Consider the following 15,810-nt stretch of genomic DNA (forward strand, 5'->3'; position numbering starts at 1 on the left):
TGCATCCTCATTCACGTGTTTTTCTTCAATTCTTCTTATTTTCTGAAAAGTGTGGTAGAATGGCAACTTCTCACGTAATAACCTACTTGCGTTTACTTCTTCCTCGTCTGATCCTGCATAGTCATCCACTATAACGTCCCCATCCACCCATTCTTCAAGAGAAATTGACTTGATTCGCGCGAGGTTGTGTTGGACATCTTCGGGGGACATCTTCTCCTTCCCAAATAGGGTACATATACCCTTCATGGCGATTTCCACGTCGTTTAACGTTGACGCCTCTTGTAATTTGGCTAACCCTCGTACGCTTGCGTCCACGATCTCATTTCGAAATTTATGCCCAACGGTTTTCTTGCGAACATTGTCAAGAAATGACTTTGTCAAATGAGATGCACACAATTGTATGCACGCCGTATCTCCAGCAAACGTGTCCTCGTTTTTGAGGACGGCGTAACTTTTCTTCAAATATTCTTCTAGTTTCATTGTGTTATATCCCTCAGACACAGCATGAAGCATGGCGAAATTAAAGTCGGTAATATTACATCAGGGGCACTCTTGGTCTGATATGGGCGTAATTTTTCACGCCTCGCTTGATGCTAGTAAGAGGACCCGCAATATCATTGGATTGACCTCGCATTAAAACACTGTCAGCCACAATGAAGCTTCCCTGCTTCGTTTGTGCCACAATAGTGTACAATAACAATGTGTTCCTTTTGTTCCTGTGAGTTTTGTCAGCAGGATCATTGCTAGGATATAGGGCATCTCGTGGTAGGGGCTTTAAAATACCTCCTGTCGCATCAATTCCCACAATAACATGTTCTCGTGAAATTGTGTCCGTAAATAATTTTATTGATTGCTGGTCGAAAAGATCCAGCCTAAAAAGTTTTGCATCCAAGTTAAAATCTTGGATGTAACCACAAATTGTGGCGTTGGCGTTGTGGCTTGTCTGGTAGTGATTTTTCAACAACCTCAAGTCGTCGAATATATTAGAAGCTAGTCTGACTTTTCCTTTGGACTCTGATTTCACAGTTCGTAGAGCGTCTGCACTGGGAGGAACGCTTTTATGTAAAAGCTGGAGCCCTTTCACATGGCTCAAGTCTGTGAGAAATATCTTTGCTGCCGATGTAGTTGATAATTGGTTTGATAGTTTTTCTCGTTCGATCCCCGTGATTGGCCTTGACGTCCTTTTTCCTTGGACGAGGGTGAAAACTCCGAAAGATTCCAAGGTAGTTTCCAAGGCCTCTCCCTGGATTGGTTTGCATGGGAAAGTTACTTGAAATTTGATTCCACATGAGCAGTATCCTTCCTGTCGAGCGAATGGCTGATCTTTTTTCCTCTCCGAATAATAATAGGGCTCCCGCCTATTCTTAAAAGGGCAAAGGATGCCAGCTTCCCGAAGTTTCTGCGAAATAACGTCCTCACGAATCTTGTTTTCTACAAATTTTGAGGTTTTGTAGTCAAAAAATTTGGAAACTTCGTTTGGGGAAAATATAACTGTCATTTTTTTAGGCGGAATATAATTCAGTTCTTCCTGAGAAATGCCAAGGACAGTACAAACTGTGTCCACATCGAGTTGTACATCAGCTAAAGGTGCGTGAACTCGTACGGTTTCATTTTCGTTTTCAGAGGGATCTGGCGGGTGCGGGTCCGCATTAAATGATGACCGGGGATGCGGTCGATAACATATGTAAGCATGGAGGCGGTAGTTTGAAATCCCGCTTGAGGAAACGGAGACAAAGTCGAAACTAGCAAAAAGTCAAGTCATGACTTTTACCGGTTTGGTAATTTTGACCAGAGGGATCTGGCGGGTGCGGGTCCGCATTAAATGATGACCGGGGGTGCGGTCGATAACATATGTGAGCATGGAGGCGGTAGTTTGAAATCCCGCGCTAGGAACCTATGCGGACTATTTTATTAGTTTGTTGTTTGGTTTTCGGGATTTCTTGAGTATTTTAGAGTAAAATTAACATTTTGTGGTATTATGGTACGGCATAGGGTGAGAGAAGTCCATGTACAAGGTTTTTTAGCATTGGCATCTGCGGGTAGGCGGTAGGAAGATAGGCGGCGGTTGGCGGTAGGAAGCTGGACGGTGGGCGGCAGCAGTGCACTCAAACCCAGGTACAGCTTCACAGACGTAGGAAAGAGTGACGTGAGTTTCACTGCCCAGTTTCTCATTCAACCTCTGCGCTTACAAATCCCGTCTCAATTTTGATCCCATGTTACATAATCTCAAGTTTCCAAGATATTATGCAAAGATAACATCTTATCGACTAAACTTAACAATAGTTAACTAACTATTAATTATCTTACAAGAAAAGCAATCCACCAATTTCACCCACAATTATTTTAACAATTGAAAAACATGCCGGTTTTACTTTTCATTTTCATTTCATACATAAAATAAATACCATCATTTCATTTTCATTTTACATGCGATGTAAATACAATTACGAAGCTCATTTCATTATTACACACTTTTAAAAACGATTGAATTAAAAATTTAGGCTGATTTTGTCGTTGATTTATTTCCTCTTCTTCTTTAAGCATCTTCACCTTCGCCTTCTTCCTCCTCGAATTCGCCTTCCTCCTCGGCCGTGGCGTCTTGATACTGTTGATACTCGGACACCAAGTCGTTCATGTTGGACTCTGCTTCGGTGAACTCCATCTCGTCCATCCCCTCGCCCGTGTACCAATGGAGGAACGCCTTTCGCCGGAACATGGCCGTGAATTGTTCCGAAACTCGCTTGAAGAGTTCTTGGATCGATGTACTGTTTCCGATGAAGGTGGCAGACATTTTCAATCCTCGGGGAGGGATGTCACACACGGCGGTCTTGACGTTGTTCGGGATCCATTCGACGAAGTAGGATGAGTTCTTGTTTTGGACGTTGAGCATCTAAATTTGGGAAGATAAGTTGGTGAGATAAAGTCGGAAATTGGAGGGGTTGTTGGCAAAATAGTTCAAAATACAGTATTTTTGAGCTCCGTTCTTCCCAGGGTTTGGATGTTACACCCACAAAAAGACAAAAATCTACGTGGAGAAGGTAGCAGTCAGGCCTTACGATAAAAGTTAATTTATTCATAAAACCCGTATTTTCGTACGACTTTTGCCTTCTCTACGTAGATTTTCGTCTTTTTTTTCTGGGTGTAACAGCCCGGAAAACCAAATTCCTGAGAAATTATTTCATTTTATGGCTCACCTGTTCATCCACCTCCTTCATTGAGAGGCGCCCCCTGAAGATAGCGGCAACCGTCAGGTATCGTCCATGTCTGGGGTCACAGGCAGCCATCATGTTCTTGGCGTCAAACATTTGCTGCGTGAGTTCTGGGACGGTGAGAGCTCGGTATTGTTGTGATCCTCGCGACGTGAGTGGGGCGAATCCCGGCATGAAAAAGTGGAGACGAGGGAAGGGGACCATGTTGACGGCCAATTTCCTCAAGTCAGCGTTTAGTTGACCTACACAAAACATACACAATTAATTTATGTCTGTCCTAATTTGTATTTAATTACCAATACTATTATTTTACTCACCAGGGAAGCGGAGACAGGTCGTGACACCGGACATTGTGGCGGAGACGAGATGGTTCAAATCTCCATAGGTGGGGGTGGTCAGCTTCAAAGTTCGGAAACAGATGTCATACAGGGCTTCGTTGTCAATGCAGTAGGTTTCATCCGTATTTTCGACGAGCTGGTGGACCGATAAGGTGCAATTGTACGGCTCGACGACGGTGTCAGATACCTGCATACACAGCAAATAGTTAGTTAGCGAATCATCCACAATTACATGTCATAGTGTCAATCGATCACAAATTTAATTCGTATGAAATTTTCAAAAGAAACGATCTCCCAGTGGGCACGTTTGGTAGAAATATTTGCATCTGAAGAGGAGAACACACCCAGTAAATTTGGAAAGCGAAAAAATTAGCTAACTTTGGGGCACATTTTCTCCTCTTTGGATGGAAATATATCTAATTCTTTGTTACCTTTGGGGAGGGGACGACGCTAAACGTGCACATAATCCTGTCCGGGTATTCTTCACGGATTTTAGAGATTAGCAAAGTTCCCAGTCCGGATCCGGTTCCACCTCCGAGAGAGTGCGTCATTTGGAAGCCTTGCAGACAATCACAGCTCTCCGCCTCCTTCCGTACGACGTCCAGGACAGAGTCGACCAGCTCTGCGCCTTCGGTGTAGTGACCCTTCGCCCAATTATTTCCAGCTCCAGATTGACCAAAGACGAAGTTGTCGGGGCGGAAGAGTTGACCGAACGGACCAGATCGAACAGAGTCCATGGTACCAGGTTCAAGATCGATTAAAATGGCACGGGGGACGTACTTTCCACCTGGGGAAAAAATTAATTAGATGCTGCATAATTATCTACTATTATAACTTACCGGTGGCTTCATTATAGTAGACATTAATTCGCTCCAGTTGGAGATCCGAGTCGCCTCTGTACGTTCCGGTGGGGTCGATACCATGCTCATCGGAGATGACTTCCCAAAACTGGAAAAATAATAGAAAACAAACTTTTTAATTTAGAATTTAAGTGGTTATCAACATCCACCACGATATCCATAAATAGGTTATCATATTCGTCACAAAGGTGAAAGGTCATTGACCCCTTTTTCACCTCGTCCCTCACCAATTTTTCTTATCTAATCCCCCTATTTTTCCCAAATCCCCGAACTTCTACGACCCTCTATGAAACAAATGCCCTCTAAAAATGCTCGGAAATCTCAAAATTTTCGAACCCCTTCACATAATTACCTTTGCTCCAATCTGATTTCCACACTGGCCAGCCTGAATATGAACGATTTCCCTCATGATTGACTATTGATAAACGAAATGTTATTTAGACAGCTAGATTTCCACAGGGGGAGGAGAACGAGAAGATAAGAGATTATCCAGAAAATTTCTTGGCAAAAGGAGAAAATTTTTCAAAAAGTGGGAGAGAGAGAAGGAGACACGTCTGTCGTCTGCAAAGACCGAGGGGCAACTGATCTCAAATTTATGACGAAGTTTTTGAAGTATTTTGCTGCAAATTTCCGTTGGCAGGGTTAATTGCAAAATTGCAATTATTTCGAAGAATGCATAGATTCCGATGAGGATTTATTGTAAAAATGATAAATTCTATTTATCTGATAAATAGAATGAATAAACAAACTAAATTGCTTTATACCCAGAACAAAGCAAATCACCATTGTTCATTCATATTTTGTCTTTTTAACTCTGAAAAGTTCCAAGAAAAGGGAGGAAATGAGACAATTATCATAAAATGAATCTGCATACTGAACAAATACCTTGCATTGTAATAATCCAACCAAGGAAAAAAATACTTACTTCCAAATAATTCATATCCAAGTAAAATGCTTACTTTTTAGACGCATCCATCAATTTTCCACCTCGGAGAAAATCTACATGCTAAGTTGCGCAGGAGTAAAACAACGCTTGGAAAGAAAGACAATGGGTTGGCGTTCACACTCCTTGTTCCATAGAACTTGCTGGGTCGGTTAGTGTGTGGGCGTCGTGTTGTGCTTTCAGAATGCACATTCCTTCATTTACAAATTTTGTAAATTATGAAAATTAATTATAACAATTATTATTTTTTTTAATGGATAATTTTACTTTAATTTTCAATAAATGAGCGACTTTTTTACCTTCAAAAATTTTACTTTCAAAAATAGATAATACATTAATTATTTCATACATAATTCAGAGATTTGTACAACCAAAGAGTCCATTGTTAAATATTTAAATATTTATCATTTTTTTAGACCATAACTTATAGATCGGATTCATCTCGAAAGAAGTTAAAAATTTGCACAAAATGTGGAAAAATTGAAATTGTAGTTACATTCGTTTCATGACTCATTAAAAAAATAGATACGTAAAAAATTGCATAAAATTTATGTATGAATTCGATTTTAGCTGTTAAAACTACTTATTTCTACTAATTCAAAATTTTCCTAGTTTTTAGCCATTCAATATGCTTGCATATATTAACACAATTTCGACAAATTTCGCCATTATCGTCGCCAAACGTGATAAGTTTTGCATTCTTCATCGTATGAAAGCATGACTGACTTTTTATTCCATTTCATCGTTTCACTTTGCCCGTTCGTCCTCTTGAAGTTGAATCATACACAAAAATCTTCATATGACAGTGATTCTATTTATTTGTGGGTGTTTTACTTGCTCCAAAAATTTACTATTAAAATTAACTAACTAATTAATTAGGAAACAAATTATCTTTTAAAGATGAGCATATTCTACACGGGGGACTGGCACAATGTGGGGAAAGATTATTATCGAAAGGTTGAACTCTACTCGATGGGATGGAGTCCGGGAGTCGATGTCGAAAACTTTTGTGTCGTCGGTGCCTCCTACGGCGGACCATTGGCGACTATTCGAGATGATAAAAAGTTCCTTAAAGTGACGCAAAATGTTCCGGTTAAACCAATCATTAACTTGTACACGTCATCGGGAGGGAATATTGCATCAATTAAGGTACTAAATCATCGTCTGGTTTATAAATTGTTTATAAATGGGTTAAATAACTAATTAATTGACTCGCTAATTTCAGTGGGACTCGGGCACCTTGGTTAAAATGGGGTGGTCAACATCCGAGGATTTACTATGTGTTCAAGAAGACGGAAACGTCCTGGTGTACGATTTGTTTGGGAGATCGAAACAAACGGTTAAATGTCCGCTCGGAAATGTAATGCAAAAAATTGTTTATCAATTCCGTACCATATTCATAATCATTTAACTTTAATTTAACGTAGAGGACTCGATGACTAATCACCAAAATCAGCACATTTTTAATCATTTCTCAGCTCTGGGAATTTATTTTAAAATTCTGGACGACAAATTTATGGCCAGCAAGTTGATTGCTCAATGACCGTGCTTTTTTTGAGCCAGTTTCGACGAGTTTAAATTTTTCTGAAGTCTTCTTAAACTCTCCTCCTTCAAAAAGTGTCGAAATCTGGAGCGTATATTTTTTTTAATAGGCAACGACCAGCTCTACAAATTTGTCGTGTAAAATTTAAAATTTTAAAATCAATTCTCACAGCCGATGAATCATTAAAAATGTGCTGCTTTTGATTAATATTTTGGCCATGAGTTAAGAATCATCACTTAACTAAATAACATTTTTTAATCTAAACAGGAAGCGAAAGAAAAAGCGTACGAAGCCGAAATATTTCTCTCCAGTTCCGGCACCGGGGTCGCCTACCTCACCACTCGGGACAACTTTGTCGTCATGAACAATTACAAGAACGCTCGGGTCAAACGGTACTGTCCCGTTGCTGGAAGTGGCATCGCCATCACGGCCTGGACGGTGATTTCATCTTCATCGTCCAACCAACCTCAGAAACCCACCCAAGTTCTCGTCGCGAGAGGATCCCTCACTTATCTCGTCGATGGATCCGAATGCACCCAGGTTTGCCCCGAGTTCAGCTCGGCCGCAGGAACAAACGCGTCAATAACGTGTGTCGCTGCGTCCCTGAATGGACTCCATATCGCAATGTTAACCGATTCCGGGGTGCTTTGGCTAGGATCGTCCGATTTGGAGAACAAATATTGCGAACATGCTGCCGGACTGAGGACAAAACCGAGACAAATGGTTTGGTAGGTTAATAAGTGGGTGCGGACAGAGGGACAATGTCCACACAGTTATTCGATTATCGATTATGCTGATATCCCCACGGCTTCCCACTGACGTTTATATTTGAATTATTTTGTGAGGACGAGGCTTATCTAAAATTCATCCTTGTGTTATCTTCATAGGTGCGGTTCTAAAGCGGTCGTGATAAGTTGGGACAATTCCCTCCTTCTAGTCAGCCTTAACGGAAACACGCTCACCTTCACGATGGACAGTCAGTTCGCCCTTGTTCCTGAAATCGACTGCGTCCGCGTTGTGGGCAACTATACGCACGAAATAATACAAAAAGTCCCCAAAGAAAGTAACGACATATTCGGGATTGGTTCCGTCGCACCGGGATCCGTGTTGCTCGAAGCGTCGAAAAAGTTTAATGAAGGAAGTCACAAGGCGGACGAGTACATCAGGATGATCACTGACATTAAAACGGCCGTGGAACAATGCGTCACTGCAGCGGGACACGAATTTTATCCACCCACACAGAAAATGTTGCTAAAAGTAGGAAAATAATTGTCCCCCGTAACGTAGAACTGGATGACTTTTCGCCAAAATCGTCTAAATCAACGCATTGCTAATTATTTCTCGGGTCTGGGAATTTATTTTAAAATTCTGAACAAATTTGTAGTCAGTTAGTTGATTGATGGAATGACCGTGAGTTTTTTAAACCGGTTTCGGTCAGTTTCAATTTTTCTGAAGGCTTCTTAAACTTGACATGTCCACCGTCAAAAACTCAAAATCTGGAGTGTATATTTTTAATAAACTGGACTTGCTCTACAAATTTGTCGTCCAAGATTTTAAAATAAATTCCCAGGGTCAAGGAAGATTTAAGATGTGGCGATATTGGCGATGAGTCAAGTTAACATAAGTTACGATTATTATTTCTAATTATTCTAATTATTCTTATAGGCCGCCCAATTCGGAAAATGTTTCTTGACAAAGTACAGCCCCGAAGATTATGTCCACATGTGCCAAATGTTACGCGTTTTGAATGCCGTCAAGGATTACAAGATTGCCATTCCACTCACGTACACGCAGTAAGTTTTACATTTGTAAATGTTGAAAGTAATGCTTTAAAACAAGTTTATTAAAAATCTTGATAGATTGGACAATATGGGAATTCAAGTTTTAATTGATCGCCTAGTTCTCAGAAGACAATACGCATTAGCAATTAAAATTGCGGAATTTTTAAAATTACGAGAAACACAAGGAAGATCACGGATTTTGGCGCATTGGGCGTGTTACAAGGTTTTAGAAAGACAAGCAAATCATATTTTTTAATGGATCACCAATCTACAATGTATTTATCAATCCGCAGGTTGGACAAACTCACGTCGAAGAGAGCAGATTAGCGTCGGAAATTTATGCCAAATTAAAATCTGATACAAACATCAGTTACAGTGAAATAGCAAATAAAGCTTCTGAAGCTGGGAGAAAAAGGCTCGCGTTGCATGTGGGTTTTTTAACGTTGTCAATTCTTACAATGGAGGTCTCCCAGCATATGCTGTCCGATTTTGAGCAAATTAGTGTCAATCGATCACAACTTTAATTAATATGAAATTAATTTGCAAAGAATACGATCTCCCAATGACACATTTGGAGTTTGGCAGAGATATTTGCATCCCAAGAGGACAAAACGAGTCCTATCGTCGACAAATTTTACAATTTCCAAATTTACTGCGCGTTTTCTCCTCTTGGTATGCAAATATCTCTGCCAAACGTGCCCATTGGGAGATCGAGCCTTTCGTAAAATTTCATATTAATTAAACTTGTGATCGATAGGCACTAGTTTGGTCAAAATAGGATAGCATTCGCTGGGGGATCCGCATTATTAATTCCTTAATTAATTAAAAATAACTCCTTTCTAAATAGCTGGCCCAATTCGAAGTTCGTCGCAGCGTTCAAGTTCCTCTCTTCCTAAAACTTGGCGACTACACGACCGCCCTGCATAACGCGGTCGAGAGTGGCGATGCAAATATAATTTATGACGTTCTTCTCAATCTTAAACGCACCATGCAACTATCAGAGTTTCAGGTGGAAAAAAAAATCTGGAAACATGCCCCACATATTTTTGCAATTAACTAACTTTGCCTAATTTCAGATGCTAATTCGTAAATATCCAATTGCTCAAAATCTGTACATCAAATACTGCAAGACCTTTAACCCCGAAGCTGTTCGAGACATTTACGAACAGGAGGACGATTTCCAACAGCAAGGTGCCCTTTTTGTTCAAGAGAGTTATAAAGACACGGTACGGAAATGGTTATCAAAAATACGGTTATCAAAAATATTTTGATTTCGTTTAAGCTTTTTTTCAAAATTAATTTTCCTTCCCAAAAGCGAGTCGCCTCTCAACTCTCCGCCCTCGTCTCGGCTCAAGAAATGTACAAAAAGGGAAAAAACGACTTCCTCGCGAATCTCTGTGAAGAACAGCACAAGCTTTTAAAATATCAGCAACAATGGGATCAACAATTCGGACAAACTTTTACCAGCCTCTCGCTCCGTGACACAATTAAGGCAATGTTGGTTTTGAAACAGATCAAGTTAGCGGAAAAGTTAAAGAGCGAGTTTAAAGTTTCGGACAAGACGTAATTTTTAATAATTTTAATTCATACGATTTCCTGTCTAATTTGTATGCATTTCAATTTCTAATTTTTTGTCAAAATGTTTCAGGTATTGGAGCATTCGACTCCAAACGTATGCGGAACAAGGAGATTGGACAGAGATTGAAAAGATGGCGAAAACCAAGAAAACGTTGGGTGGTTTTGAGGTATGTAGAGTTTTGTCAAATTGCATAAAAATTGGGTGGTAAACAAAATTATGTTTACAATTAATATGGAAATTTAGGAATTTGTCGAAATCTGTGTCCAATTCGGAAATCGGCGAGAGGCCAACAAATACTTGCCTAAAGTGAGGGATGAACTTCAAGTTAAATATTATTGCATGGCAAAGTAAGTACATTTAGTCAATAATTAACTTAATACTCGAGGATTTATCGTCAAAATTAGCACATTTTTAATCATTTCTCCACTCTGGGAATTTATTTTAAAATTCTGGACGCCAAATTTGTAGAGCAGGTCGTTCCCAATTTTGTTTAAAATATACACTCCAGATTTTGACACTTTTTGAAAGAGGAGATCTCAAGTTTAAGAAGCCTTCAGAAATATTGGAACATGTCGAAACTGGCTTAAAAAACTCAACGCCATTCCATCAATTAACGCTCTGACTACAAATTTGTCGTCCAGAATTTTAAAATAAATTTCCAAAGCCGAGAAATAATTTAAAAATGTGACGATTTTAATGATAAGTCCTACGTTAAACTAAACACAATCTGTTGATAATTTTAACTTTTGTCCCCAGATTTTTCGAGGAAGCCGCTAAGCTCGCTATGGACAGGAAAAATGAAGAAGACCTTCGCTACGTTCGACTTCAGTGCCTTGGAACGGATCGTGACCTTGCGGACAAAATTGTCGACATGATTGAACAATTGAGAACAAACCCACCGGAAAGATCTGGTCGCAGATAATAATCATAATACAAAAACTTCCTTAGATAAGTGTCTCCTGCTGACCAAAGCAACTAATTATCTGTAATTAACTTTTATATTATTGCCATAATACTATTTACATACATAACTGTATCGATAAGCCATTCCAGAAGAACGTACAATTTGTAATTACTTCATTTTTATATAGAATATTTTGAGAAATGGATAAAAAGAGAAATAAAAAGTTATTTAAAAACACACTTTATTATTCTTTCACATTTTTTGAACAGTATAAAAATACGGGTTAAAATTTGCCATGCATATATTGCATAGAATTTCTATATAAAAACAGCAATTTTTGATTAAAAGCAAACCCTGGTTAGGTTGCACTTCTTAAAAACAATAAATTTTAACAAAAGAACACGATTTAAGAACAGAACTCGAGAACAAACAAGAACAAATAAACAAATAAATTTTAACAAGCAAACACAATTCAGGAACACAAAACACAACCCAAGAACAAATAAATATTGACTAAAATTTTTGAACATGATTAACTAAAATTCACAGAATTAAATCACCAATTTGCAATTAAAGCTCTGAATATAACTTTTGACTGAATAACTTGACTTGTTTTGACTGAATAATAATACTAAATGGTAGACGAAGTAATTGAGTTCCTAATTTTGATAGTACATGTTCGACTGGGGTCCAGCCCGTTCATGGAAGTACATTTGCGACGCCGTCATTGGAGCGGATGACCTATCCTTTCGCTTCAGTTGGGGCGGAAGTCCGTATGTCCTTTCGTACTGCAAATTCGAAAAAAATGACACGATTTAGCAAAATGAGACAAAACTAATTTAATTAATTAATTGTTCACTGTTAGAAATCTAGTAAAGTCACGCAGGTATTGATTTCTCGGTATTAAATTTGCTACCACTTGGCATTAAAATTATACCGGTCCGCAAAAATTTGCTACCGAAACTTTAACAGCGAGCTAACTAGGCCACTTTTTAATACTGGATTTCTAAGATTGTCTCTATTTATTTACCTGTGGCGCCGCTTTACGCGGCGTATGCATGACCAGCTCAAGTTTCGGCATGCTTGGATACAACATGCTGTCCTGGAAGGCAGCCCCGACATCGGAAGAATCATTGCTGTCTTCCAAAACCTCATTCGACAAGAGGGACGGATCAAAATCGAGATCAAACGAGATTGGACTGGAAGTCGGAATAGCACGAAGTTCTTCAACCTCACGGTGATCCGGAGTCTTGATAGAATCTCCACCACAACTGCTCGAATACAGTGAACCAGACGAGTGCTGTTGTTGTTGTGGTGGTGGACGTTGTCCAAAATGTTGTTGATGGAAGTATGGGTAATTTTCAAACTGAGAAAGTCCTGAGGAAGATGATGACGACGACGACGATGCACTTGGTGACTCCCAGGCTGGCATGGGGGTCACGATGGGGGTGACAGTGGGTTGTGGTTGTGGTGGAACGATAGTTTGTTGAACCTGTTGCTGCTCCTTGGTTCCGTGATCAACTTCCGTTTCTGATTCAGTATCCGAAGGTTGGCTTGTCGTTGGGGTGACTGCGACTGCCTTCCTCTTGGGCGCTGGTGGGTGCAATTTTCCGCTGCGAGAACTGTTCGCCGGTACTGCTCGAGGAGGTTGAGTGTGCGCCTTGATATGCTTGTCGAGACTGCTCTTCGTCTGGTACAATTTGCTGCACTGGTCGCATTTGTAAATTTGCGGAGGGTTGTGAGCATTAATGGCGTGATACTTGAGCCCGTTCGCGTTCTTGTAGGTTTTTGGACAGTCCGGGACTGGGCAGTGGTACGGCTTTTGATTTCCACTTTGTCTGTAAGTATATATAATAATAAATTTGTATAAATTGTTACGAAAAATTGTAAAAATTAAATTTTTACACTAAAAATTGTAAAAATTAAATAAAAATTTCCAAAACTCACGCAAATTTGGGCTTATTTTTCAGTCCAGTCTCGTAAATGAAGCTGTACGAGTAGTAAAGTGGGCCCTCTTGATGAGGAGCAACTGGAGCAACAGAAATTGAAGGGGGCGTAACTACAGGAGCAACAAAAGTTGATCTGGGTGCAACTGGAGCAGCAGAAATTGGAGGGGGTGCAACCGTGCTTCGAACGACAGGCACATCTTCTTTTTCCTTATCCTCCTCCGTCTCGATCTTGACCCGTCGTTTAGTCTCAGCCGAGCACGATTCTTCCGTAGGTTGCATGATTTCATCCTTATCTTGACCCATTTCCATCCTCTGTTTTTCTTCAAGTTCGGCCCGAGCTTTTTTTTCTCTGTGTACAACTCTTCGATGCTTGGCCATTTCTCTCTCTGGCAATTTTGGTAGAGTTTTCCAATTTCGTCTCGAGGGAATACGACCTCGTCCCACAATCTTGGCGCTAGATTCCAACATGCTTTCTAGAGTAATATTGTCTAGCTTGATGGGCTTGTCACTAGAAGAGCAGCCAACGTTGTAACCGGCATCCAAGAGTTGTAATAATCCTAAAGACCTGCCTCCGACACTGCTGCTACTAGTTGAAGGACAGTTTGAAGAGGAAGAAGAAGAAGAAGAGTAAGAGCAACAAGGACGCTCCTCCGTTTTGTTGGACGAGTTGTCGCTCGTTTTTTCAAGTTTCAACTGCAAAATTTTAGTAAAAAAATGCTAACAATTAAGGTCTCAAAACGTATGCGTACAGATTTTGGCAAAACTTGTGTTAATCGATAATGAATTTAATTAGTAATTAGTATGAAATTTGCACCAGACACGATCTCCCAATAGGAACGTTCGGCCGAGATGTTTGCATCCGAAGAGGAGAAAACCCGCCGTAAAGTTGACAAATTATCTACTTTCCAAATTTACTGCGGGTTTTCTCCTCTTCAGATGCAAATATCTCGGCCAAACGTGCCCATTGGGAAATGGTGTCAAATTTCATACTAATTATTAATTAAATTCATCATCGATTAACACTAGATTGGCCAAAATCTGTACACATCCACCCACTGGGAGACCCAGACCATTCTGGAAACTCTCGAAATAATTCAAATCAATAATAACTCACCTGATCACTCGTCTTGATCGTAATTCCACCAACACTTGCTTCATCGTAGATATCCATCCACTTCATCTTCCGCAATTCTTCCTTCGAATACTTGCCATACTTGCCATGCAAATAGCTGCCACGCAGTGGAGCTTGAAGGATTGAATTGAAACAACTGGGTTCAGTCTCCATCAAATTCTTCAAACCCTCGAAATCTTCTAGAATCGCGCTGTCATCGAAGAATGCATCAACTTGGCTCGTATCAATTTGCATGTCGCCAGTATGATCGTCCTCATCGTCGTCCTCCCCGTCTTCTGAAGAAGAAGAAGAAACGTCTACTTCCCCAACACTGGTTTCTTTCAACTTCCGAGTGCATTCTTCAAACTTGGCGTAGAAGTTCTGGGACATTTCAGCCTCCGATTGACCCATGATGGTGGCCAGATCATGATCCTCTTGAGGAGGAGTATCACCAATAAAAAGGCGACGAAACTTGTTGGATGGCTTGACCAACCCTGTATCATGAAATTTAGACCCTGTATTTAAGTTTCTGACGGAAATTTTAAAAGTGCTGTCTCATCTCATCTCATCGATCGTCATGAATCTAATTACGACTTTTTTTACAGGTTAATGATTCATGGACGAGGCAAAATGAGACAGTACTTTGGTCGGAAACATGTCAAAAATCAAGAAAAAAAATAACACCACTCACCAAAACGGATGTGTTGCTCCAAATCGAACTTGTTCACATGGTGGAGGGCATCTTCCCTTTTTCGAAAAATCGTAGCACATTCGCTAAAGATGCATTTAAATCCGCGTTTATCGTTATGTGTTGCACTAAACTTGCACCAGTTGAACGTGCCCAACGTGGGGTCAGTGACTTGAGTCCGTTCTAATTTCATCTTCTCGTCTTGGAAGGTAAAATAGGAAAATTGTGTATTTTTAGGAACCCCCACTCAAAAAGAATTGATAACCGATAAGCCAAACCGCGATGATGACCACACCCTTTCAAAATTCCGACCTTTTTTTAAAAAAATTGGAATCAATAAATTTACTACAGTTTGTAAAAAGCAAAGAAACTAATAGAGAAAATTATTTTGATAAGGTAGAAAAGACTTGTTACCTTATCTTCTTCGAAAGTAAAAAAATAAGTTTCCAGAATTTCCAGCAGAGAGAAGAGGTCATTGACCGGTTGAACTGAAGAAGGTGAGAAAATCAAAAATCCACCCGATTTTGAGATGAAATGAATAAAAAAAACTATTTCGATAAGGTAGCAAAGACTTGTCATGTTTACCTTATCTTCTTCCCAAGTAAAAAATAAGTTTCCAGCAGAATTTCCACAAGAGAGAGAAGAAGACCACCAGTTGAGCCAAGGAGAGAAGGTGAGAAAACCAAAAATCCAGCAGATTTCCAGATGAAACTGCAGAAAAACTATTTAAATAAGGGGGACAAGGAACAGATAACCAGCTTACTTACCTTATCTTCTTTCTTGAAAAGTAAAAAAAAATAAGTTTCCAGCAGAATTTCCAGTCCAGCGAGAGAGGAAAGAAGAGGTGACCGGTTGAGCCGAAGAGTGAATCCAAGTGAGAAATAAAATCCAGCAGCAGCCGAATT

The 15,810-nt window shown here is 39.9% G+C and overlaps 3 protein-coding genes across 3 annotated transcripts; 1 reads left to right on the plus strand and 2 right to left on the minus strand.

Moving 5' to 3' along the window:
• Positions 1–2,384: 2,384 nt before the first annotated feature.
• On the minus strand, positions 2,385–5,596 carry LOC110861355 (tubulin beta-4B chain). Its single transcript, XM_022110464.2, has 6 exons — positions 4,760–5,596; positions 4,387–4,495; positions 3,979–4,334; positions 3,527–3,734; positions 3,195–3,451; positions 2,385–2,890 (listed from the first exon to the last, which is right to left on the minus strand). The coding sequence occupies exons 1-6, from the start codon at positions 4,814–4,816 to the stop codon at positions 2,537–2,539; spliced, it is 1,341 nt and encodes a 446-aa protein (XP_021966156.1). The 5' UTR covers positions 4,817–5,596; the 3' UTR covers positions 2,385–2,536.
• A 544-nt stretch (positions 5,597–6,140) lies between these two features.
• On the plus strand, positions 6,141–11,394 carry LOC110861338 (vacuolar protein sorting-associated protein 16 homolog). The gene is made up of 13 exons (XM_022110446.2): positions 6,141–6,499; positions 6,576–6,710; positions 7,161–7,621; positions 7,781–8,150; positions 8,559–8,686; positions 8,753–8,897; positions 8,968–9,102; positions 9,522–9,683; positions 9,751–9,900; positions 9,990–10,237; positions 10,323–10,419; positions 10,497–10,600; positions 11,010–11,394. Exons 1-13 carry the CDS (start codon positions 6,251–6,253, stop codon positions 11,173–11,175), a joined length of 2,550 nt encoding a protein of 849 aa, XP_021966138.1. The 5' UTR covers positions 6,141–6,250; the 3' UTR covers positions 11,176–11,394.
• Positions 11,395–11,503: 109 nt separating this feature from the next.
• On the minus strand, positions 11,504–15,791 carry LOC110861319. Its single transcript, XM_022110424.2, has 8 exons — positions 15,673–15,791; positions 15,491–15,616; positions 15,320–15,393; positions 14,909–15,217; positions 14,221–14,711; positions 13,105–13,799; positions 12,188–12,995; positions 11,504–11,945 (listed from the first exon to the last, which is right to left on the minus strand). Exons 4-8 carry the CDS (start codon positions 15,096–15,098, stop codon positions 11,817–11,819), a joined length of 2,313 nt encoding a protein of 770 aa, XP_021966116.1. The 5' UTR covers positions 15,099–15,217; positions 15,320–15,393; positions 15,491–15,616; positions 15,673–15,791; the 3' UTR covers positions 11,504–11,816.
• Between the last annotated feature and the right edge of the window lie 19 nt (positions 15,792–15,810).

The sequence above is a fragment of the Folsomia candida genome, unplaced genomic scaffold, assembly GCF_002217175.1.
Source record: "Folsomia candida strain VU population unplaced genomic scaffold, ASM221717v1 Fcan01_Sc040, whole genome shotgun sequence".
Taxonomy (NCBI): Eukaryota; Metazoa; Arthropoda; class Collembola; order Entomobryomorpha; family Isotomidae; genus Folsomia; species Folsomia candida.